At 52.6% G+C, this 25788-nt stretch overlaps 1 protein-coding gene and 1 long non-coding RNA gene across 4 annotated transcripts in view; one reads left to right on the top strand and one right to left on the bottom strand.

Moving 5' to 3' along the window:
• GCK (glucokinase) overlaps positions 1–25788 on the top strand; it is a 36482-nt gene that overhangs the window by 9502 nt on the left and 1192 nt on the right. The window contains exons 2-9 of one of the 2 annotated variants that reach the window (XM_005899410.2): positions 17469–17631; positions 18178–18332; positions 19407–19526; positions 21108–21203; positions 21410–21509; positions 23498–23681; positions 24600–24755; positions 25389–25622. In XM_005899410.2, coding sequence (XP_005899472.1) covers positions 17469–17631; positions 18178–18332; positions 19407–19526; positions 21108–21203; positions 21410–21509; positions 23498–23681; positions 24600–24755; positions 25389–25622 — 1208 coding nt within the window. Of the gene's footprint in view, positions 1–17468; positions 17632–18177; positions 18333–19406; positions 19527–21107; positions 21204–21409; positions 21510–23497; positions 23682–24599; positions 24756–24913; positions 25206–25388; positions 25623–25788 lie in introns of those variants that run through there. The other variant, XM_070369381.1, reaches the window with a different exon arrangement.
• LOC138987529 (uncharacterized) lies at positions 1470–12122 on the bottom strand. Of its 2 annotated transcripts, none has more exons than XR_011463886.1 (4): positions 11944–12122; positions 11550–11692; positions 10424–10586; positions 1470–3629 (listed from the first exon to the last, which is right to left on the bottom strand). It is a non-coding gene; the product is annotated as an uncharacterized lncRNA (long non-coding RNA). The 2 variants fall into 2 exon arrangements; XR_011463885.1 differs by lacking the exon at positions 1470–3629 and adding an exon at positions 9638–10258.

The following is a 25788-nucleotide window of genomic DNA, read 5'->3' as shown; positions in this document are numbered from 1 at the left end:
CTACAGTCCATGGGGTTGCAAAAAGTCATACACGACTGAGCACATATTCACATAGTTGAGATAAAAATATAAATGCTGGTCCCTCTCTGCATGGGTTTCTTATAGCTTCTGTAAGAAATGATCACAAGTAGTGGCTTAAAACAAAGCAAATTTATCAACTGATGATTCTGGAGGTCAGAGTCTGAAATGGGTCTTCTGGACTGAAAACAATGTGTCAGCAGAGCCAGTTCCTCTGCGGGTTCTAGAGGAGAGTCCATGTTCTTGGCCTTTCTGGCTTCTGAGTCCATGTGCATTCCTTGGCTCATGGCCCCTTCTTCCATCTTCAAAGCTGGCAGCTGCTCCCTCCAGCCTCTTAATCTGTCGTTACATCTTCTCTGACATTCCTGCCTACCACTTACAAGGATGCTTATGATGTTATTGGGCCCATGAAATAATCCAGGACCATTTCCCCATCTCAGGGTTCTTAAACACCTGCCACCTCCCTTTTGCCATGTAAGATCACGTTTCACAGATTCCAAGGACTAGAATGTCTTGGGGGCTGTGGCTCTGCCTCCCACGCTGCCCCACCCCCACCTCAGTGATGTGCACAGCCCTGCCTGCCTGTCTTATACTTTGGCTCACTGGCTTCGAGGACTTTTTCTTTTCAGCTGTACATCACCTCCCCCATCCCAACACACACACACACACACACACACACACACACTTTTAATCAAATTCTGACACTTTTAGTCAAAATAAAATAGACCACACAGAGCTATTTCCCCTCATGGGCAACCCTGAGGAGGGCAAAGGAGGAGGCTTCCCAAACCCATACCCATTCAAGGTCACAGCCTGCATTTTCCTTGCATTTGAGAATTGGTACCAGTGTCCGCATGGCCCACTGGAGGGCAGGAGGGGCCAGGCTAGGGGAGGGGCTAGGGGTGTACTAACAGTGGAAGGAAGGGACTGAGGACCAGGAAGTGTGGCTTGTGGGCATCTTAGAGAGTTTGGGATGAGGTATAAGTCCTGGCCTTCCTTTCCATTCCTTTCCAGGTGGGTTGGCCAGGAAGGCTGGCAAGAAGGGATACTGCATAGGGACCTGTGGAGGAAGCCAGCCCAGACAGGATGTGTCTGTGAGGGCTTGGAGGCAGGAAGGACATCCAGGAGGGGACATGTTGGGTGACAGGAAAGAATCCTAGTGCTGGAGAGAATCCTTTTCCTAGGGGAGAGGTACTTGGACTTGACACTTCCTGTCTGTGAGGATGAAAGGACAGCAACCCAGGAGCTGACTGCTTTTCTCCTTGTGCACAGCCATGTGTTCTGCTTGTGTCTGAAGGTGGCTCTCAAGGTGTCAGCCTTCTCTCTAATGCAGGCGCAACTCCACACATCACTGTCCAGGGGAAATGCAGTGTTTTCTAGTAGCCATGTTACAAAAGTAAAAAGAAATAGGTAGATTAATTATCATAAAGCTTTATTTAACCCACTATAAACAGAATATTAAGGGCTTCCCTGGTGGTTCAGATGGTAAAGAATCTGCCTGCAATGCAGGATACCTGGGTTTGATCCCTGGGTTGGGAGGATCCCCTGGAGAAGGAAATGGCTACCCACCGCAGTATTCTTGCCTGGAGAATTCCATGGACAGAGGAGCTTTGTGGGCTACAGTCCATGGGTTTGCAAAGAGTCAGACACAACTGAGAGACTAACACACAGAAACAGAATATTCTTGGGACTTCCCTGGCGGTCCAGTGGTTAGGACTCCACTACAGTATTGAGGCTCAGGTTCGATCTGTAGTCAGGGAACTAAGGTCATGCAGGATCCATGCTGTGCAGCATGGTCAAAAAACAAAACAAAACAAAACAGAACCAAACAAAAATCCAGAACATTATCGGTGAAACAAGCAAGCCACATAAAAATTGTTAATGAAATATTTTACACGCTGCGGTTTGTATTGCCTTTCAAAGCCATGTGTATTTTCCACGTACAGCTTCTCCCAATTTGGACTTGCCATGTGTCAAGTGACAAAAAGCCACATGTAGTCAGTGACTACCACCCTGAACAGTGCAGTTCACAGCTACTCTGATAGGTGATTGTCCAGGGGTTCGTCAGGCTCTCTGGCCATAAGCAATGCATATTCAATGGAAGCAGGGGAAGCAAAGAAGGGATGGACTGGCTGACGGGACCAAGTTCCATGTGCTGAGGGGAGCAGAGGGGAGAGGAGCAGGATCTGAGGTCCAACTGTGGCCGAGGGTCCTCTGTCCACTTCTGTCTGGGGCTGGTGTCACTTTCCCCTCCGGACGATGTGCGTTTTCCACTGGGCGGGGATGCAGCCACAGAAACTCCAGGCTCACAGCCTTACAGTGTTGCATTCAGAGCGAAAGGAGAACTCTTCTCCGTGAGTTCTGCTACACATGATTCCCAGGAAGGACTCAGGGCTCTGCTCGGGCAGCGCACCCACTGTATTTCCAAAGGCGCTGGCTCCCTAAGGCACTAGAGTCAGCTGCCTTCTGGAGTCAGAGAGCTGGTGTGGGCACACAGGACAAGGGTCCTGTTCTGGGCGTGCCCTCGGGCCCTCGTCCATGCCTGTCCTTACTGCAGTGTGGTCTCCAGGCCGCCCAGCTCCCCTTATCAAGCCCCTCACCGGCGTTCTCTTGGCTTTGGCCCAAGACCACCTGTCTGTCTTGCAAAGTACATCATTGTGTGTGTTCTCCTGTGGCCAACTGGCCCCCAGCAGCCTTTCTGCTCTCCTGTCCTCCCCCCTCCACCTGCCTCTGCTGGCTGTCCCACTCCAGGTTCTCGCCTTGCGAGTCAGTTCACTTTCCCTACTGCATCCAGAGTGAGCCATATCAGTGCAATTCCGGGTGGACTTCCCCTGCACAGAGCCTCCCATATCAGCGCAGAGCCAGACCCTCAGAAGACATCCCAGTTGTAACCTTGCAGCCTGAAATCTGCAGCCACACTCTGGCTGCCCTAGACCTGTACCCAGCCCAGCTCCTGGGACTTGGCTCTTGTAGGTGTCCTGCCTGGCTACTGGCCCCAGGAGCAGGGCTGACAAGGTTGCAGTCATAACCTTAAATTCTGTGGGGCTCTTCCTGTATCTCTTGTGCAAGCATCCCTCCTCTGAAAAAGGACCCCTGGGCCCACAAAACCTAAGGTTGCAGGTACAGAAAGAATGAATCCCCTCACATCAGTCATGAGGAATGATGAAGAGCCCCTGGTTCCCAGACCATGTATCTTCCCTTTTAGGGACACAGCATCAGCCAGTGGCTGTTAGAGTGGACTCACACCCTGGAGGACACCAGTCCCTTTCACGGCGGGGTGAGCATCTTCAAGCTGACAGCTCAGCTGTGCCTTCAGGAGGTTGTTTGACTGCTCTATCAGGGGGGCAGCTGCTAGGTGGGAGGACTCGTGTGTCCTGATCGTGTGCTCACTGCCAAGCCTCCTTTGCCAAGAAGCAGGTCCTTCCTCTGCGGTCATGTTGTGGGGGATCTGGGATCAGTAGATTCGAGGTTCCTTGGTTGGTGGCACTGGCTGAGACACTGAAGGTGGGAAAGGCAGACGTGTGCCTGGAAGAGCAGATGAATGGCTGCCCCTTCTAGAGTGGAGCGGTTCTGTGTGATCAACTTGGACCAGGTTGTGGCTGGTTGGTACCCTGGAGGAACAGTATCACCCCCAGAGGTTTAAGGTTGGTCTCTGACACTGGCAGGTCATACATTTGACAACGGCAAAAGCTAGGCTGGCCCTGGCAAGACGGAGCCTACGCTTTGGGGTATTTGGTGTCTACAGCTTCCACATCCGCCGCCATGGTTAATGGTTTGTGAGGGCATCGTGTTAACGCTGAGAAGCTACCAACGTGAAGCTACCGGCCAGCCCACCGCGTGCTTGTTCAGTGCCTTTTCTCTAGCAGGTGGTTTCTCATAGGCAGGAACTCTGCCGACTTGTTCTCGGGCAGCTTGATTTCTCTACACTCCTCCTCCCCGCCCCATTCCTGTTCCCAGTCCTCTAATCTCGCTCCTTCCAGCTAAGCTCTTCCCTCTTGTCCATGGTCTATGGGTACCTTTTCCATGGTCTATGCCATTTCTCTCTCTTCACAAGGGGAGTCACTGGGTGCCTGCCCCAAACTCTGACTCTTGAGAGCCTTTCTCCCCATTTCTGTCTTCCACGGCCACCCTTGAGTGGGACTGCTGCCTGGCAAATGCCCGTTTCCAGCTTGCACCAACGGGCCAAGCTGACCTATCTGTGGACCAAGTGGGTGGGTTTTGACCCCTCTGGCAGCCAGACAGAGGGAAGGCCATCTGTGTGAGCTGAGGGGGGCACAGGGGCATTCATGAGGAGTGGTAGTGACAGGAGGTGGGTCTGAGCCTCCTGCCCCTGCTTGAGCCTGATTGCAGATGCCCTCCTTCGGTCTTATGATGGATGGCTGTGGTGTCTGCCCGATCTGATGACTTAGCAGCTCTGACATCACCCAGCTCAGGATGGGCAGTTCTGGCCACACGATCAGTCACTCAGTGTCCCGTGGTTAGATGTTCTGTCTATCGGGGCCCAGTGACAGACCAGGAGCTGCCTTTCAAGTGGTATTTGGTTCTTTGCTGCAGGTGGTGGGCCCTTGGTCCAGAGCTTGGGGTCCAGTCTGTGACACTCCTTTGGGGATTTATTATACTCCACACAGTGTAACACCTCAAGTATCACAGCTGCCAGGTCACATGGCCTAAGAGTCAGGGCTGACTGTGGCCGACTGGCTGCAGAGCACTTTCTTTCTCTGGCTCCACTTAACCTATCAGTCTTCTGTTTCATCCAATGAATAGGTTGGAACAGTATCGCCAAGTGCAGAATACGCTGTTTCCAAAATCTGAAGAGGCTTATTAAGCACTACACACCTTTCTTAGAGATAAGAGAAACAAGGCACGATTGTTTGTTACTCACTTTAAAGCAATTGTCCCTGGCATGTCCCAGACCACTGGGCCCATGCAAATTTCACGGAGGTGGCAGCCCCTGAGGCTTTTCGAAATGTGCCTCACCATGAGGCATCCATGATACTTGCCTCTTGTGTCCAACTAGCATGATGTCGTCAATGTGGTGAGCTGATATAATGTTCTGGTCTGTGTAGACCAGATGGTTTAGGTCTCTTGGAACCATACTGTGACGAAGAGCAGGAGAATTCACAGGGTGAGGCCGGGTGTATGCGGGACGTGGTAAGACAAGGATGGAGGCAGATTCACATTTAGCAGAAGTCAAGCCACAGTCTAATCCCATGGGGAGCTCTGGGGCATGAATGGCCTCGTGTGTGAGTCCTCTCTCCTGAGGCCAGGTAGCCTTTGCCCTTCTATACTGGGCAGTCATTGGTTTGGGGCCCTGGTAGGAGGGTAGGGCCTGGCAGATTCAGCAAATAAAAATTTAGCAAATGAAAAAAAAATGCCCAGTTATATTTGAATTTCAGATAAACAGCAAATAAAATTTTAATATGTGTCCCAAATATTGCACGACATACTGTATTTTCTCCACCAACCCTGGAGGCACATAACCTCCCAGGTATTTCTGGGCAGGATGACTTATTAGATTGAAGGCGAGTCTTAGGAGAAGGACCCAGCTGTGAGCTATTGGCAGCCAGCTGGAGCAGGTGGGGGCAGGCACAGCACCTGTACAAGGGGATCATGGCAGCCTCCAACATCTACAGTGTGATAGGCTGTGACATGAACAGAATTGCTGTGTACTCCATACAATTACAGCCACCACTGAGCTATTTAAGAGTTAAATAATTAGGTAATTGGTGTCTTGAATGTTTCATATTATGCAAAAGTCACTGGTGGGTTGTTATATATGAAGAGAGTTTTAGTGATATCTGGGTAATTGGATGGAGTTTTTGGATGGGCATCATTTGCCTTTCATTTAAAACAAGGAATGTAGGCTCTTGCCATTGTAAATTAGTTCTCTAAGATGTTTTCAAAGTGACTACAAAGCTCATGAGTATAGTTCAACCATGCAGGGAATCCATGTGGGGAGCAGCAGCAGACCTAGCTTGACCAGTGGCATCGTTAGACCTGGCGAAAGTCAGAGGGTGGGACAGAGCCCCGACTCCATCTGCAGGCGGTAGGGCCCGAGTGATAGGAGAACGTGTGGCAGAGCCCCTCATGCTGTGGTCACACAGTCCCTGCCAGAACCACAGCCTCTGCGAGGTCGCCTAGCTATGTCAGGGGACCAGGTGCTAGGGAGGCTGGGTGTGGTGGCTGGAGCCCATCTATGCTCAGTTCCTTCACTCAGGTCTTCTCCCCTGGAGAGCCAGTTGTTACACATTTTCCAGCTGGGTTTCCATAACCTTGAACGGAGTGAAGTCCAGTTCCCGCCTCACCTCCTGTGGTCTTTCCTGAGCCACTCTGTTGATGGTGATTACCAGCATGTGCCCCACTGTCCCTTGCTTCCCTCTCTTTGGGCTTGCTCACATGAAGAAAAGCAGAATAACTTGTTAGTCCTCATGTGGCAATTATGGTCCATTAGGCTGTACCACACACCCAGCTAACACTGAATTCATTGATAGGCTCATTATCTCACATAAAAAATAGTCCAGAGGTGGCTCCCACCCCCGTACAATGACACCCTGATGTCAGACTCTGGGTCAACCCCGCAGGTTGTCTTGTCCTCCCCCTCATGGCTGTATGGGGGGTACCAACAGATCCAGTGATGCTCCAAATGCAAGAGATGTGGGGCTTCCCTGCCACATGTTCCCTAGCTGCCTCCCTCCTGTTGTCTCCAGAAGAGGAAGAGGGTGAGGCCAGGCAGGTCCAACCCCCAGTACTGGGAGTGTTGCCACAAATGGAGGCTCTTTGAGTAAGAATGAAGGGGAACCAGCTGCGGGTGGCAAGGGGTGAGGGTGTTTGCCTCCACCCCTAACAGCACACAAGACCAGAGCACTGCCCAGGAGCAGGCCACCCACCTGACCAGGGCCAAGGCTCAGGACTTTTTATAGGCACAGAAACTGAAATTTTGAATGAATCACTTATCTGAGATCAGGTAGGTAGCAAGTGTCCACCAGCTCCCTCTTCCTGTTCCAAGTGCCACGAGGGAGCTGGAACAAGGACTTCCAGGGTCATGGTTCCTACAAGGGAGAGACCACTGCCCAGGGAGGCTTGAGGATGAGGCAGCTCTCTCCAGGGGCCCCTGTCTCTTTCCATCTGTAATTGAGACCCCTGACTCTTCTACTTCATCTGTTACTCTTCTTTTTTTAATGTTGATATAAAATACATGCAATGAAATTCACCTTTTTAATCAAGTTTACTGTTTTGTTTTTATAGGTATAATTTTAAAATATTTATTTATTCATTTGGCTGTACCAGGTCTTAGTTGTGGGATTTTCTTAAAAATTTTTTTAATTTGTGTATTTTTGACTGTGCTGGGTCTTCAGTGGGCTTCCCTGGTGGCTCAGATGGTAAAGAATCTTCCTGCAAAGCAGGAGACCCAGGTTCAATCCCTGGGTCGAGAAGATCTCCTGGAGAAGGGAATGGCAAACCACTCCAGTATTCTTGCCTGGAGAATCCCTGGACGGAGGAGCCTGGTGGGCTACAGTCCATGGGGTCTTCACTGCTGGGAGAGTGTTTTCTCTAGTTGTGGCAAGCAGGGGCCACTCTCTCGTTGCAGTGCTACGGGCTTCTCGTTGCAGTGGCTTCTCTTGTTGCAGAGCACAGGCTCTAGAACGCTCAGGCTTCAGTAGTTGCAGCACGTGGGCTCAGTAGCTGCTGCTCATGGACTCTAGGGCACAGGCTCAGTAGTTGCTGCTCACAGGCTCAGCGGCCCCACAACATGAGGGATCCTCCCGGACCAGGGATTGAACCCATGTCTCCTGCATTGGCAGGTGGACTCTTAACCACTGGACCACCAGAGGAGTCCCAGTTGTGGGATTTTCAATCTTCAGTTGTGGCATGTGGAATCTAGTTCCCTAAACAGAGATCAAACCTGGGCCCTCTGCATTGGGAGCATGGAGTCTTAGCCACTGGACCACCAGGGAAATCCCTCAAGTTTGCTATTGGTTTTGTTTTTTTTTTTAATTTTTAATTGAAGGATAATTGCTTTACAGAATTTTGTGGTTTTCTGTCATAGATCAATAAGAATCAGCCATAGGTACAGCCATATTTGCGTGTTTTCTATACAATTTGTTTCTACTTTTATCATTATTGATTCCTTTATTCTTAGGTTTACTTTATATTCTGTTTGTTGGTTTTTTTTTAATACCTTTAGAGGAATGCTTTGCTCGTTGATTTTTCATTTATTTTTTTAAGTGAATTAAGGGTTCCTTTGAGTTTTGCTTTAGCTATTTTTTTAAATATAAATTTATTTATTTTAATTGGAGGCTAATTACTTTACAATATTGTATTGATTTTGCCATACATCAACATGAATCCACCATGGTGCTTTAGCTATTATCCGTACTTTTTACATTTGGTATACTCATGGTTATATATTTATAAAGGGGGGTGTGACCCAACTCAGATTTCCTCTTTAGCCCAAATGCCATTTACAACAGCCTAATTTCCTTTGTGTACCCTTTGAGTGCATTATTTCAAGTCACTATAAATATATGTATTTCTCCAAACGCCTCTGACTTTGTTCTGCTGGCCCCTCAATCTAGAATGTGCTTCTCTGCTGGCCATTTCCTACTCATACATCAAGGGCTGCAGGAAGAGGTCCTGAAAAACCCTGTTCTCCAGAGAACCCTCCCAGTCTCTCTCATGTTCCCTCAAGACTCTGCAGCTCTGCCAGTATCAGTTAGCATCTGCTATTTGCTTGTCTCTCCTGCCAGAGTGTAAGGTCCTTGAGAACTAAAAACTAGTCATTTTCATAACCTCAGACAAATTAGACGTTCAATAAATCTTAAATAAATGTGTGATTCAATCCCTTCCGAAGCTCTGTTCGGGTCATTGGTGCTTTCATTCTGAGTGTTAATTAGGGCAGGTTTAATTGCTGTAACCAATACCAAACAGGACATGGATCTACAGAGCAGAATTGTGTTTGCTCCCATGTTACCCCAGCATTATCCTGCCTCCTTTGGGTCCTGAACGATCCTGCAGCTGGCTGATGTGCAGGACACACCCTGTTCCTCATCCACTCTCTGCCCCCATCCCTCCTGTGGCCCCAGCCTTTAGGTTTCACCCCAACATCTGGCCCCAGGCCTCCAGGTCCACCTGCTGTCAGAGGCAAGCTCTGTGCTGGACAGACCTCTGTGGTCGCTGCGGCTCCCCCCGCCCCATCACCCCCTCACTCCTCCCCACCTCCCCTGGCTGAAGCTGAGGTCTCTGAACATCTCCATCATGGAAGCAGCTCCAGAGCTACTTCCGGACTCCCAGCATGTGCTTGACCCTGGAGGGACCCTCCCCATCTAGTCAGACTAATCTTCCAGCACACCCGGAGTCAGACTGAGCTGGGGGTGAATCCTGGCTAAGTCACTGATGGCTGCTGTGTATCAGAAATCCCTTCACTCCCAGGGGCCCCAGCGTCCCCACATTTAAAATGACTGCCCTGAACTTGGCGGCCAGTTGTGATCCACGTAAGCATCTAGCACAGCAGCCGGCCTGCGGAAGGCACTGGGTACTCCCCAGTGGTGTTTACTGGGGCCCCAGCCCACTCTGCTGTCTCTTGGCTCATCTCCCCCTTTCTCTGTCCCTGACACGGCCACACTACCTGATACCCTCTCATCACCAGGCCCCTGGACTGCCCTTACACAAGGGCGCAGCCAGCCTCCATCGACCGTGCTGTGAGCGAACACTTGCAACACCATACTGACCTTCAGGCCCTGTTGTACCAGGTCAGGGAGTACCCACGCTGTTGCCCAGCTGGTGTGGAGGGCTGGCAGGCCAGTGGGGAAGGGGCTTGCAGGCGGGATTCTCCAGCTTCCAGCCTCACTTTCTTTCCCATGGAATATGGAGTCTGGTAATTTGACCCATTTAACTTTGAGCCTCCATCCTTCAGAGGCTGGGCCTCAGAGCCTCTGTGCAAAGATAGCAGATAAGGCCCAACCTTTTTGTTTTTAACTTGATTTTTAAATACTACTTTATTTGTACAACTCCATTGCAGAAAACACAGGACATATAGATAAGCAAAGAGGAAAATAAAGTCACTCATATTTCCATGATCATGATAACTACTATTACTATTTTTCTATATTTCCTCCCATGTGTATATCACATATACTTATATATGACAGGGTCTTCCCTGATGATCCAGTGGTTAAGCCTCCAAGCCTCCACTGCAGGAGGCACAGATTCAATCCCTGGCTGGGGAATTAGGATCCGCATGCTGTGTGATGTGGCCAAAAAAGAGAGAGATTTATATATATATATATATATATATAGAAAAATGGATTGTGTTATATTTTTAAACTGTTTCTCCTCTGTATTTGTCATCTATTCCTATGTAAAAAATTACCTCAACACTTGGTGGCTTGAAACAACAAAACTTTACCTCACTCCATTTCTGTGGGCCAGGAATCCAGGAGTGGCTCAGCTGGGAGGTTCTGGCTCAGCATGTCTCCTGAGGTTGCAGTCAGGATGTTGCCTGGGGCTGCATCATCTGAAGGCTCAACTGGGGCTGTTGGATCTGCTCCCAAGGTGGTTCACTCACCTGCCTGGCAAGTTGGAGATGCCCATTAGCAGGTGGCCTCAGTTTTTCTCAGTAGAAAAACTATCTACCTCCTGATAGAACCTGAGTGTCCTCATGACCTGGTGCTGGCTTCCCATAGAGTGAAGAAACCAATAGAGAAAAGCAGAAGCTTCATTGTCTTTGATGGCCTAGCCTCACATTTCACAGTCCATCATTTCTGCAATAGCTTTTTAGTTACATAGGCTAGACCTATTCAGCACGGGTGGAGCCTACACAGCGGTTTGAATGCCAGATGTGAGGCTCATTGGAGGAGCTTTCAGAGGGTAGCCACCGTGTTCTCTCTTAAAAAAAAAAAAATTATTTATTTGGCCTTGCTGGGTCTTAGCTGGGGCATATAGGATCCTTGATCTTCACTGTGGCATTAGGACTCTTAGCTGTGGCATATGGGATCTAGTTCACTGGCGAGGGATCAAACCCAGGCCCCCCGCATTGGGAGCATGGCGTCTTAGCCACTGGACCACCAGGGGAGTCCCACATTCTCTTTAAACAAAATGTCATTAACATCTTTCCATGCCAACAGAGGCAGATCGATCTTATCATTTTGCATATAAATGTAGCATAGGTTATTTAACCACTTTCCTAAAGTTGGATGTGTGGATTATGTCTCATTTTATAAAGAGTAACCTGGAATATCCATCACTGAATTTGCTAGATTATTTCCTAGAGATAAATTAAAAAGAAAATTAAACCATGCCTATCAATCAGCTCCTTGAGCAACCAAAGGATGAGGACACTGACTAGGACATAGAAGTCCTTCAGCTCCTTCTCTCTAATAGCCCACATCTCTCTCTCCCATCAAGTCAGGAGCTCACTATCTGCTGAGACATCCTGGCCCATTGCTGGGTAGCTCTGTTGTTTTTATTTTTGAGAAAGTCTAAGCAGAGACCACATTCATCCAACATCCTAGGACAACCCTTGTGATACTGACCACTCTGTGTCCTGGGCATCCCTCGGAGCGATTATCTTTGATGTCCTTCCTCTCCTGGCCTCTCTTCCCTGGACAGGTCTGTCACTTGCTACAATGACTCTTGACTCCAGCACAGTGCTGACCCTCTGGTGTCACTCCCTCACCTGAAAGGGAAACGACGAGACAGGGCACACCTCCTGTGGTGGGAGCACAGGAGAGCTGGCTGAGGCATGAGAGTCTGGCTCTGGAGGATTAACTAGTGTGGCCAAGTGGGGGTGTTGGACTCCTTCCTTCCTGCCCTCACAGGTGCAAGGAGGAGGCCCGGGAAAGGGGTCTGGGGAAGGATGCTCACTGGTCAAATTGAAAGCCAGAGAGGGCCCCGGAAGTCCAGCAAACCAGAAAGGGACCCACTGACCTCTGCCCAGCCCTGTCCTCTCCAGCCTCCCAGAGGACAGGTCTGGGGGATTCTGATCCTCCTCTCAGGTGCTGTGAGCCTGGACCAATAGAAGGGCAGCTGCTCCTTGGTCTGGCCAGTCCAGAAGGCCAGTGTGGGGACTCCAAACCCAGGGATGAGTCCTGCCCGCTCTGTGAAGACAGAGGCACAGAGCCAGGGTCTGGTGGGACAGTGATCTGTCACATGTGGGTCTGGTGAAGCCCTTTTTGCTCTATTTTGGGAAAGAGATCAATCATGTCAAGAGCTTCCTTGGGGATGACCACACTGGCCATTGGCTGGAGAGCCTGGCATTCTATCCAGCCACCCGGCCCACTGTGAGCTCTTGCTAATTTTAGCAGTGCTTGGCAGCTGCAGGCAGGTCCCACTAGACAAGTTCACTCCCGGGCAGGGAGCTGGGAGTGGGGAGGAGGGATGGTTCTCAAAGCAAGCACTGGCCTGGACTTTGCAGACCCCAAACCAAAGAATGACCTTCCCCACCTTTTGAGGCAGGTTTTGATGATTTACAGTTGAAGACCTTTGATGAAAACAAGCATTTTCTACTTGGTCAGGGAGGAGGGGGCATGGCCCTGAGGTAAGGGTGGGGCCAGTCATCAGAGTGGTGCCCTGCCTCCATCTACTCCCCCACACTTGGCCCACCCCTCCCCTTCCCACCTCCTGGCCCCACCCCCAGCCCCCAACAACCATCAACCCTCACCCCCAGCCCCTACCCCTGCCCCAGCCCAGGCCTGAGCCTGGCTCTCAATGACCCAAATGATGTCTTAGGCACACCCCCAACCCCTCATTCAACCCACCAGCCTGATTGGGCAAATGGCAGGGCTTTGAGGGCTCAGGAGAGGAGCCGAGAGTCTCAGGAGGTCTCTCACCCTCTGCACCCCAGTTTCACAAGGAGTCTTCCTTGCTCAGGTCCTCAGGCCAGGCCTCCCTGCCACCAGCCTGCCTCTCCCCTCCCAACTGCAGTAAAGACCTCAGGGGAAAATTGGCCAGGGGTCCCCGTGGTTCAAGACCAAGACCAGGTTCAGGTTCTTCATCTGGCACAGGGTCAGGCCCTCAGCAGCCCCTTCCAGCCTGCCAGCTCTTCGATGTGCTTTCCTGACCTGGAAAGCGTGAAGACTGTCCACCCTGGACTTCCAAGGACTGAAGGGGACATAGACTGGTTCTGCTCCCTCTCCAGAAACTCTGGGCAACAAATCTCCACCCCGGGCTGCAGGCATGGGCCACCACTCCATAGCCCTTGTCACTCCTGACCCCACGCAGGCCTCCTTTGTCCTTTTGGCCCTATCTGACCTGTAGCAGTAGGCAGAGTATCTTAGCAGCTGCCTGCTGAATGCTCTCTGCAGAAGGCCCGGGCAGCCTGAGTGGGCAGCTCTCTCCTCCATGGCCCATACCTGCACAGGTAGGCCCCTGACTTCCAGGCTACAGGCCACCCCTGTGCCTCAGCAGGAAGGAGAGTCTCCACCTCTCCCCAAACCTACCTCTTGGCCTCTCAGAGAAGTGGTGATGGAAGCCACAAGGAGCCGGGCCCAGACAGCTTTGAACCTGGTAAGGGTCACCGCAAAGCCAGGTGAGTGGTCCCTGGGGCCACAGCTGGGACAGCAGAAGTGGGGAAGGAGCTGGACCCCCTGGAAGGAGGCACGGAAGCTAGGTGGCAGCCGATCCCTCCACTGTCCAGCCTCTCTAGGAGGGGTTTCTCCGTGGACAGTGTCTTCTTGGGGACTTGCTCCTGGGCTGACAGTGCCAGACTGTCCGCTGTGCCCTGGCCTCACAAATCCAACCACTCCTTGGCATCAATCTCTCCTTGACTAACAGACACCCTGACATGCCAAGACCAGGTGGATTCCCCCAGCCCTACCCATGCCTCTCGGTCTGTGGGACCTCCCCTCCTAGTGTGCAGCCATCCGTATGCATATAGTCCTTAAGGCCACAGGTCTGGACAAAGCCATTGGATGTATAGGTTGGAAGCAAAGTGGGAGGGGCCAAGTTGGTGGGCAGAGATGATGGGGGCTGGGTCTGTGGAACTTGGTTGAGGACAACTGCCCTCTTTATGCCGTACTCGGCACTTTGGGACCCCACTTCCTTGGCTCAAGAAAGAAGGCAGGACATGCTGCAGGGCTTCCTTTTGACGGATGAGACAGGTGAAGGTGTGAGAATGCCTCCCATCCCAGCATAGCACTGGGAGGGCCCCAGAGGGCCAGGGCATGGGACCTCTGGGCAAATGCTGGACACCCTGTGAGCTTTAGAGCCCATCCATTGCCCTGGAGGGCAGTGTAAGCTCCATGTGGGTCCAGCTGCAGCCACTGGATGGCTGTGTACACACAGAGGGTAATCCTGGGCCAGCTGCCACATACTCCTGGGGAAACAGTTCCCCAACCTGCCAACCCCAGACCTGCCTTGAGAACACAGGACAGCCAAGATGGGAACACCCAGGAGAGCCAGAGGGCTGGGACACCAGAAGCTGGGATCCTGGGGGCCATGGCACTGCCAGATGGCGGCGGTGGCCCTGTCTGGAGCATAGAGGAGTTGCTCAGGGAGAAGACCCCCCAACACACACACAATATTCGGGTGTAGCTGTGAGCCTTGATGCTGTGTCCTGTGACCTCTTGGTGAGCAAGCAGGGATGCAGCTGTGTGGTGAGAGTGGGGGACAGGCTCTGTCTGTGATCTGGGGGACAGATGGCTTCTTGGGGTTCCTCAGGCAACTCCCTGCAGTCCCTAGGCTGCTCAACAAGACCTTTAAGCCAGGGTGCATGGACACCCAGCCTGGGCTCTGGGAAGGGCTGGGCATCCCAGTGGGGTGGGGAGGGGAGGTGGGCTCAGAGCCAGCACCCGGGTTCAAAGCCAGCTCTGAGCTGTTTAGATCTGTGGCCTCGGAAAGGAAGTAGGGGTAATAAAATGCCTGGGTCCCAGGGGATTAAGCAGGCGATACCCTGGGCAGGATCTGGCGCACAGCGCCTGCTCCTGGGGATGTTCGCAGGGGGTCTCTGAGGCAGACCTCTTCCCTGTGACTTGAACCCCACCCATACCCTCCTGGACATACAGCCTTGAGAATTGAGGGGACTGTGCAGTTAGGAGCACCTCCTCTCAGGGTTGCAGGGTGACTAAATGTGGTGCCTGCAGATACTCACTCAAGGAAGGGGTTTGTACCCATCTTGGAGGATGCTCCCCACGGCCAGAGGGGAGGTTGGCCGGAGGCCCATGTCAGTCTGCGGCCTGCAGTGTTGGTCTGCAACCACGGAACCTTCCAGCCCCTTTCCAAACATGTGCCCACATGGGTCTGGACATAGAGTGAAGCCATTGGGTCACAACCCCTCATGGGTCCAGGCTTACGGCCATGGGTCAGACTACCATGAAGTAAGGAGACGGGATGAAACCCAGCGGGGCCCAAGGGCTGGACCTCTGCAGGATTAGCATCGCTTTTGATAAGAGCCGGTGATGTCGCACAGTCCTGTTTGGGGAAAGATGCCAGGCAGCCCTTGTGTACCTGGCCTTGGGTGTTGGACCCATGCTGTGTGTTGGCTGCCTGTGGCTACCATCTAAAAGGTGAGCAGATGCTAACACCTCCCCTTGTGCCAGGGATGTGAGGAAGCTTGTGTAGTATATTCAGCTCAGCGCCTGGCATACTGCAAGGATTTAGCGAATGTTAATGTTACTATTCCTTCTTGGCATGTTTTATGTTTGGAAGTGTGTGTGTGAGAGAGAGAGGGGTCCAAGCTGTAGGCGTGGGCCTCTGAGGACAGCCTGGATGGTTTCACAGAGCATGGGGGCCTCTCCAGGGCTGTGTCTTGTGAGAAGAGCCTTGGGGCAAGGTGCACCCCACCCCATGCCCAGAGCTGTGGAATAGCTTAGCAAACATTGGTGTTTGATTCTCTGTGCTTTGTTGTAGACTTTGTCAGCTCCATTCCTGTGTGACCTTCCGTGGGTTTAAGTTTTAAACAAGGGGGTCTTGGTAAGAGAACTGGTTCCTAAGTAAGGATCTGTACCCATTAAGAATGCTTTGGGCTTCAGGAAATGAAACACCTGACTAACCATGGCCTTAAGTGATGAGTGCTTCCACAAGCGGCACAGGGAGGTGTGTGGGTCCGGGGCTGACTCAGCATGTCAGTGACGTCATCAGGGCTCGGCTCACTCTGCCTCTCTTCACTGCCATCTATAATGTGCTAATAGCCTTTTCTCTTCAGCCTTGTCTCCTCATGGTTCAGGATAGCTGCTACAGTGCCGGTTATCACACTCTTATACAGTTGTGTATACAAAGTTGGCAGGGCACTGACCTTCCCCAGAGGGCCCTCCTCCTGCTAAAAACAGGTTTCCCTTCACCCATCATTGGCCAGAACTGGGCCACATGCCCAACTGTAAACCAAATCACCAGCAAAAACAGGACAGGATAACTGGGCTTGGCTTAGCCCAATCATGGGAAGTTGCCTCAGCCTGGTGAGGGGCTGTCTTCCTTTAAGGTGATTGCCCCCCAGTCTCCCAACAAAATGTGGGCTATCAAAACTGAGGAAGAAGGGGCAAATAGCTGTGTAGTCTCCTTATGGAATTCAGAGCATCTCCACCCCCAAGCTCACATGGTAAACTGCCAACAAAAGAGGCTGAGGTTTTTGAAGAGTGGATCCATGGTTTTTATTCGAGTATCTGCCCTTTCTTTTTTGGTCCGAATATCCAGGTAATAAAAATGGCCTTTTCTGCATGAATACATGCTATTGTTGCAAAGAAGGAAGGGCTGCCATACCACTGTCCACATGCAAGGTCAGAGCAGGGTCTCTGTTTTCTGGGGATTCATGGGCATGGGTACTGTGTTTACACCCAACCTCGTGCCACCACGAAGGGGTGAGTGAACGGCCACTCCTCCAAAGAGTGTGGGAGGAGACCCTTGCCCAGGCTGTCCATACTCACAGGAATGGTGACATTGAATCTATCTTTTATATATAGGGACCCTTCCTCCCTCTAATGGCCTCAGAAACTTCCAGGCTGTGGACACCATGCTTTAGTCCAACAGACACCTCTAACTAACTGGTGTCACCTCTAACTGGTGCCTTGACTAACACTTAATGAAAATTTGCACCACTGGCCCATTTACTCCCTTAGCATAAACTCCTAGAGGTAGAATGATTGGATCTTTTAGACAATAATGGCCAGCTGCCCATCGCCCTCCAGACAGGCTCTTCCAGCCTGTGTCTCACCCACTCTCCTGGTTAGCACCTCCCTCTTCCCCTGACCTGGATCAGGGGTACAAAGCAGGTACCTCATCTGCCCTCTGCCCCCCACCCCCAGGCTGCATTTGTTTAGAAGGGGTGTTGGAACTCCACTGTCTTAATTTTCCAACTGCTTTTAACTGCAGTGGTTTGAAATGATGGGTCATCCTGGACTCAGGGTGAGGGGACAAAAGGAGACCCTCAGTGTGGGTGAGAAATACTCACTCCGCAGGTTCCCCCTCCCCAACTCTGCACAGCTCCTCTCCCACCCAACTGCTCTCCACCCCTCCCTGTGCAGGCGGAACAGATCCTGGCAGAGTTCCAGCTGCAGGAGGAGGACTTGAAGAAGGTGATGAGGCGGATGCAGAAGGAGATGGACCGAGGCCTGAGGCTGGAGACCCACAAGGAGGCCAGTGTGAAGATGCTGCCCACCTATGTGCGCTCCACCCCAGAGGGCTCAGGTACCGTGGTCCAGGACAGGGCTGGGATGGAACCCACATGGGAGCCAGCAGGTCCTCAACCAGAGGCAGCTGTGTCCTAGCTCCAGCAGGGAGAAGTTCCCTAGGCCCTTCTTAACAGCCCTGACTGTCCCTAGCAGCCCCAGCGTGCTGGGCCCCAGACACTGGCCTGTTCTTACTCTTGGCTCCGTTGGCTCAGCCCTGGGGCCTTCAGGCTCATTCTGACCTCAGAGAAACTGGTTTTTTTCATTTCACAAGTAGAAAAATGGTTTCCTATAGTCATTTGGGGGACTCTCAGCCCAATCCTGAGTCTGGACCATTTTCCTAGATCTTCGGGTGGGCTCTGGGCTTGGGGGGAGTTCAGTCCAAGGCAAGGAATTCCTGCTGACTTACCCAGTTCACCTTTGACCCTTTCCACAGTTTACTCTGGGGTCCAGTACCAGGGGCCCCTCTGGTGCCCCCACCATGCCTTTACCTCCTCTTCTCCAGTCTCGGGGGTCCTGCCAGGCGGTGCCCATGAGACTGATGTACTTCTGTCTGTGGCTGCAGAAGTTGGGGACTTCCTCTCCCTGGACCTGGGTGGCACCAACTTCCGGGTGATGCTGGTGAAGGTGGGAGAAGGAGAGGCGGGACAGTGGAGTGTGAAGACCACGCACCAGATGTACTCCATCCCCGAGGATGCCATGACGGGTACTGCTGAGATGGTGAGCATCCTGGGCTAGGGAACAAGGGGCTGGGCGGGGGGAGGGAGTGCAGGGACCAGGGTCAAGACCATCCAGGATCTTGGAGCTTGGCTTGGTGTTAGGGCCTACCTGTTCATCAAGGGCAGGTGGCTGTGGGCCCAACTTCAGGGGGCCCTGCTACAGGAAAGGGAAGCAGCTGAGAGGCCCAGGTGGATGGCCGTGGGGCATGGCCCCAGCAAGTCGCACCATTGCCCAGTTTCCCAGAAGGGTCAGAAACATGGTAGGGCAGTCAAGAGAACACTCTGGTCCAACAGGCTCACAGTCCATGAATGCATTCTACTTCCTTCCCACGTGGCATTCCCTCACCCTCCACCAACATAGATGCCAGGGGGCATGACTGCAATGATAATATCTGCCCATGGGGAGGACTCAAGAAGGACCACAGAAGTAGAATGAACCCTAGGGGAGGTGGATGGAGCCAGAGCCAATTTCCTTGAGGCACAGGGTTTTAAGAGCCAATTTCCTTGGAATGCTGCAGGACCGGGCGTGCATCCAGGAAGCAGGATAGTGTTGCTGCCTCCCTGGGCCTGGAACCCACTGGGGAGCTTAATCGATCAGCAGGCATTCAGTAACGCCCAGCTCTGTGGACAGGCCTATGTGAGTGGGGTGGTGGCCAGTCCTCGCAGGTCCAGGAGTTGGGTGGCCAGGACACTTGGGAGGCAGCAAAGAACACTTTGGGTGTTGAAGCTAGAAACCATAGTTATAGCCAGGGATACACCTCTGTCCAAAGTCTGAGGCTGGATGCTGCTGGGTCCAGCTGGGAGGGCCAGACTGGCAGAGCACAGCTGCGCTGGGGACCATCCCCATTGTCCTGGCATTGCCTGTCCTGAGGACTGCTGTCAGTGGGACTCTGGCATGGGGGTTGTGCACAGGGCTTGCTTGAGTCCCGAAAAGCAGTGGTGATAAGAAGCAGGGGACTGAGCGCAGGTCCAGAGGCCATGTTTCCAGGGGCCTATGGTTCAGCAAGGGCTGAGAAGCACCCTGGCACAAGGCTCGCCTTCTGCAGCTGATGGCCACCTTGGTGTTGTCTTCCAGCTCTTTGACTACATCTCTGAGTGCATCTCTGACTTCCTGGATAAGCATCAGATGAAGCATAAGAAGCTGCCCTTGGGCTTCACCTTCTCCTTTCCCGTGAGGCATGAAGACATTGACAAGGTGGGGCTAGGTGTGAGGTGGGCAGGGGAGGAGGTGGATGGATGGGTGGACAGGCACCCCAGAGAAAAGGGCCCATGAACTCTGCCCTGGGCTGCTTTCAAATGCAGCATCCCACGTTGGGAAAGAGCCTTGGACTCAAACAAGCTCCATCACTTACCTCCTGTGAGACTCTGGGAAATAATCGTAATATTAGCTGATTCTTACTATTTGCCTCAAGCCTCCTTGCAACCCTATGAGGTATGCATAACACCCCCATTACAGAGTAGGAAACTGAGACATAGCAACTTGCCCACAGTGGGAAGTGGCAGCGCTGGGGTTCAAACTCAGGCAGCCAGGCTCCAACACACCAGCGTGTCATCACTACGCTATACCTTCTGTTGGGGAGGTGGCAATGTCCCAGGGCTGCAGCTTTACCCTGCCTTCTGGCAGGTAAGTTAGCCTGTCAGTTATTCATGCCTCCACACATACACACATACATGTAAATTATACACACACACAGACACATGTAAATTATGTGTATATATGTGCATAAGTTATGCATTTGAATCACGTGTTTGCACATAAATTATACATGCATGCACTGCATGTGTTTAAATTACACACATGCATGCACTCATGCTGGATATACATATATAAACATATAAGTTGTACATGCATATTTTTATACATAAATATATTATACAAACATATATACACATGCAGGTCAGTTATATATTTGTATATATCTACACATGTCAATTATACATTCATATATACATGTAAATTATACACATCAAGTATGTGTACATATACACATGTAAATTACATCTGCATATTTACACATGTCAATCATACCTACATGTGTATATGCATGTGATTATATATATATATATACACACACACATTCACAGATAAATGATACATACTCATCTACACACATTAATTATACAAATGTATATACATGTGTGTGTGAATTATACATACATACATACACACAATTATACATAACACATGAGACCTCTGGGTCAGAGAGAAAGCCAAAGTCAGTACTCCTGGCAGAGGCAGCTGTGGGAGCAACATCTTATGTTGGTTTTCCAATCCCTAGTCCCCACTGGACATTGGGGCTGGATGGGACCTTCACACACAAGAGCTGCACACAGGAGGGGAGCCCTGAACTTACATTGGCTGTTCCCCTCTGGACCTCCTCCTCACTCAGGGATGATGACTCTAGGCTTAACTATACAGGCATCCTTAAACTGGCTGGAACCTAGCTCTGCAGAAATTTGAGATATAGATAGAGAATTGTCTCCAACACTTTTCAAAGTTATATGGCTGCTTTGAGCCTCAGTTTCCTCAGCTTTAAAGTGGGTGCACATTGTACTTCTCTGGAGATCCAGTGGTTGAGATCCCATTCTTCCAATGCAGGAGGCATAGGTTTGATTCCTGGTCGGGGAACTAAGAACTCACATGCTGAGCCGCGTGGCCAAAAGTTTAAAATAAATAAATAAAGTGGGTGCACATCCCTGTGGTCCGAATTAGTTCCCATACCTTCACACCTACCCCCAGCATCCAGCAGTCACTGAGACCCTCCTCTCCCCTCAGGGCATCCTTCTCAACTGGACCAAGGGCTTCAAGGCCTCGGGAGCAGAAGGCAACAACATTGTGGGGCTCCTGCGAGATGCCATCAAGCGGAGAGGTGTAAGTGGCACCTGCACCTGCCCCTGTGACTGCCCTGGACCCTCCTCCCCCCGCCTTAGGCCAGGATGCTAGTGAGGGCCTGCTGGGTGTCCCCTCAGGAAGGGGTCTCTGCCTCCTGTGCCTGGCTGGAACGGCTCGGAGCCCACTAAGCTAAGACCCCCACCCCCAACCAGCCTTGTCACCACTGTCTCTCCATCTCTTGGCAGGACTTTGAGATGGACGTGGTGGCCATGGTGAATGACACTGTGGCCACGATGATCTCCTGCTACTATGAAGACCGCCGGTGTGAGGTTGGCATGATTGTGGGTAAGGATGCACGCCCTGCCCGATCCAGGGGCCCTAGCCACCCAAAGACAGAGCTGAGGCTTCTCATCTACAGCAGGCTACACAGTGCTTCTGCTCCAGTCACGGCCACCCAAGGTGCTGGAGCCCAGGGTGGTCTTGTGAGCAGCATGGGTGTCCCAAATGCACGTGCTATTTATTGGTAGGAAGCATTTCAACACTCACAAGTCACTGCCTCAGATGGCACACCAGCTGCATGCATGTCCACCTGGCCCGTCAGGATTTAATTAAATCACCTCATGTGGTAAATTGACCAACCTGGACAGATTTGTCCAAGTGGAAGAGGATAAACCTGGGTGGCGTCATCCCTTCCTGGACAGTCTTACCGCACCCCAGGGCAGCAGGCCACCCTGCCGGAAATGAAGGCAGGTACCAGGAAAGGGGACAATGTGGGCCCCAGTGGGCTCTTCCCACCAACCATGGGGCTTTCCCAGAAGTTCCCAAGGCCTTTACAATGTTTAGTGCAATGCGTGAACACACAGGCGTGTGGGTATTTCCCTGGACTCTCTGAGCCCTGGTTACCCAGAAAGGCAGCGTTAAGTTTGTTTGCTTCCATGGCCCCTTCAGAGTCAGCCCTGAGGGGTTCTGTATTCATGTTCTTACCATCTCTCTGCAACTGTATGAACATGTCCCAAGGGGCAGCCTGGTCGACTCTGCCTCTCCTCTAGTTTCTCACTTTTCTTCCTTCCACCCTCACCTTCCAGCTGAAAGTTAAGTCCACCCTAAACAGAAGCCCCAGGGGCCCTGGTTCTCTCGTCCCTGAGAGGAGAGAGAACTGCCTGGGTCAGTTCCCCAGCACACCTCCACCTGGGCTCTGTGGCCGATGGCCTCAGGTTTGCCTCTGGAGCAGAGATGGTAGAGTAGCCAGTGATCACATTCGTCCTGCAACAGTCTTGGTGTCTCTGCTCTGCGGTTAAACACATGTTTATGATAATTACCAACACCTAAAAATTGGGAGAAGTCACGTCAAAGTCTGGATTTCTGTATTTTTTTCCCCACAAAATCTTGGAAGGCCCAGCATCACTGGGCCTGGATCCCAGGCAGCTCCACTGCTGGTATGAGGTTGGTATGACTGAGTGGCTGTCCCTCACAGCTTGAGGGGTGTGCAGTCGTGTTCAGATTGATGCTCTGCTATCACTATTTTGAAACTCAATTTATGAACAAAGGACTCCATGTTTTCACTTTGCATGGGACCCTGCAGATTATAAATTCCATGGCCAGGCCCACCTGTAGTGACCTGTGTGCTGCTCCCAAGAGCCCACACGCTGCCTCAGTCACCACTGGGTGTGTGCGTGCGTGCTCATCCTCTTAGTCGTGCGACACTATGGACCGTAGCCTGCCAGGTGCCTCTGTCCATGGAATTCTCCAGGCAAAAATACTGGAGTGGGTTGCTATTTCCTCTTCCAAGGGATCCTCCCAACCCAGGAACTGGACCCACACTTCCTGCATCTCCTGCATTGGCAGATGGATTCTTTACCACTGAGCCACCTGGGAAGCCCGACCTCTGGGTGGCCCCCCTCAAAAAAGAACAGAGGCTGAGACAGAGTTCAAATACATGTTTAGAAAGTGCCAGAAAACAAGAGGGATGCACAGACAAGACAAAATCATAACATTCCACACCCATCTGTAATTGGCAAAGCACTTTAACATATATTCTTTCCCTCACTTCTCTCAACTCCAGGTAACAGGGGGAGTAGGTGTTACCAACCCCTTTTGGGGAAGAAGAACCACCCAGGGAGGTGGGTTTATCTACCTGAGGTCACACAGCAAACCCAGACCTTCCAGCTCCTGGGAGAGCTGGTTTTCCTTTGCTGCAGGGAGATGGAGGGAGTGGTGAGGGTTGAGGGCTCAAAGAAGCTGGGAAGACAGGGCCACACAGGGCTTCCTGCAGGGGCGATGCACCCAGGACAGCTGGCATCCCAGGTGGGATCCGACGATGCCACTTCCCATAGGCACGGGCTGCAACGCTTGCTACATGGAGGAGATGCAGAACGTGGAGCTGGTGGAAGGGGACGAGGGCCGCATGTGTGTCAACACCGAGTGGGGCGCCTTCGGGGACTCAGGCGAGCTGGACGAGTTCCTGCTGGAGTACGACCGCGTGGTGGATGAGAACTCCCTGAACCCCGGCCAGCAGCTGTAAGGACCGCCCCTCCCCCGACCATGCGGCAGATGGGGCCGGCCCGCAGATAATGGGCTTGTTTTTAAACAGTTCTGGGGAAAAGCAAACTGACAATCTCTTCATAAGCTGGCTCGTTTCTTCCTTCAGCTCAGACACGTGTGCCCCTCTGTGAACCGGAAATAATGAGAGATGCCAAGATTAGTCTTTAAAAAGAGGGCCTATGGACAGATGAGCAGGGACTTCCCCCGTTCCAGCAGGTGACCGCTGGCATAGGAAGACTGAGAAGCCCCCAGCAAGGCTGACTGGGCTTAATCAAGAGATCCCCAAAGTATGGCTCTGAACAAGTTACCAGAATGAACTGGAGTAACCTGGAGGATGTTGCAGGTTCAGAGCTTGTCAGGGCTTTCCTTTATCAACTGCCTACTCTGCACCAGGCACCTGAGCTTCTTCTCTGGCTCTCCTAAACCTCGGGGAGGTCGGTAGTATTCAATAAAAGAGGAAAACACTGGAGGCCTACAGACTCTAGGGCTGATGTGCCAACTCGGTGGATTCTAGGCGCACAGGGACCCTAGGAGCCCTAGCAAGTGGGCAGAGGCCTGCTCCAGGCTGGCCACTAGCCCCTCTGAGCCTGAGCTTCCCCAACTGTCTCTGGGTGATGAGAAGAGCTCCTATCACATAAATGCGGGGAGATCGAAGTGGGCTCAGCTCAGGGTCCTTCGGGAGGAAGGTCTTAGAGGGACTGAACTGTGGCCCCACCATGGAGCGTTCTCCCAAGGCCCCAAAAGCCCAGGTGGATTAATGCCGAAATGGGCTTGAACCCAGTGTCACAGCGTCCCACATGGCCTCCTTTTGGCTGTGATGGGGCGGTGGCCGATCTCCGTCTGCTCGTGGGGACCTCCCTGCGGGGAATGACTCGGCTGTCCTCCTCTGCCCAGGTACGAGAAACTCATCGGTGGCAAGTACATGGGCGAGCTGGTGCGGCTTGTGCTGCTGAAGCTTGTGGACGAGAATCTGCTCTTCCACGGAGAGGCCTCGGAGCAGCTGCGCACGCGCGGCGCCTTCGAGACACGCTTCGTGTCTCAGGTGGAGAGGTACGCGGGGCGCTCAGGGGATAGGGGTAGGGTACGGGCGGCAGTGTGCACGCAGAGGTTCCAGGACCCTGACGCAGAAGTCGGGGGGGCGGGGCTCCAAGTGTGGGCCGGACCTGGGCGGAGCTCAGGGGGCAGAGGGCGGGGCCGGGACACGAATCTGGGTCCCAGGGTAGCGGTGGGGTCCTGGGACGTGTGCGGGGAGCCGAGCTCAGAGGGCAAGGCGCAGGGCGTAGGGGCTCAGGACCGGCTAAGGTCCAGGGATGGGGCACCGGGGGCGGGTGTGGCTTCCGGCTCCCGAAGGAACTTCCCTCAGGACAATCGACGGAGACCACACCTCCCCTCTGAGGCTCCCCCACCCGCCGTGGGCCTAGTCTCATTTCATCCACACAACAGTCCAGAGGCGCGGCAGTTGTCCACTTTAGGGCGGAGACCCTGGGCTTAGAGAGACGAGTAATGACCAAATTACTGCTGGTCCCTGGCGGAGTCAGACCCGCTCCCCTCGGGACTCGTAGACCCACGCTCTCTGCCTGGGAGAAGTGGGCAGGGGAAGGGGCAGAGACCTCCGCGGTGGGGATCCGGCTGGTCCCAGACCAAGAGACCCTCCCGCAATGTCCTCTCATCCCCTCCCCGCAGCGATTCCGGTGACCGCAAGCAGATCTACAATATCCTGAGCACTCTAGGGCTGCGACCCTCGGCCACTGACTGTGACATCGTGCGCCGAGCCTGCGAGAGCGTGTCCACGCGCGCCGCGCACATGTGCGCCGCGGGACTGGCGGGCGTCATCAACCGGATGCGCGAGAGCCGCAGCGAGGACGTGATGCGCATCACCGTGGGCGTGGACGGCTCCGTGTACAAGCTGCACCCTAGGTGAGCCCGCGCGGCCTTCTGCCGGTCCAACCCTGGTCCAGCCTGCCCCTTGTGAGTTTGCATCCTTAGGGGAGAACCCGGGCGTTGGTCTCCATCTATGATACTCAGGCAGAGAGGGAAGCTCTCCGAGGTCCCGAGAACTCTTAAACTCTCCGTACTCCCTTGG

The sequence above is a fragment of the Bos mutus genome, chromosome 4 (genome assembly GCF_027580195.1).
Source record: "Bos mutus isolate GX-2022 chromosome 4, NWIPB_WYAK_1.1, whole genome shotgun sequence".
Classification (NCBI taxonomy): domain Eukaryota; kingdom Metazoa; phylum Chordata; class Mammalia; order Artiodactyla; family Bovidae; genus Bos; species Bos mutus.
Note: the sequence above shows the minus strand (reverse complement) of the source record. Positions and strands in the feature narration are given on the sequence as shown.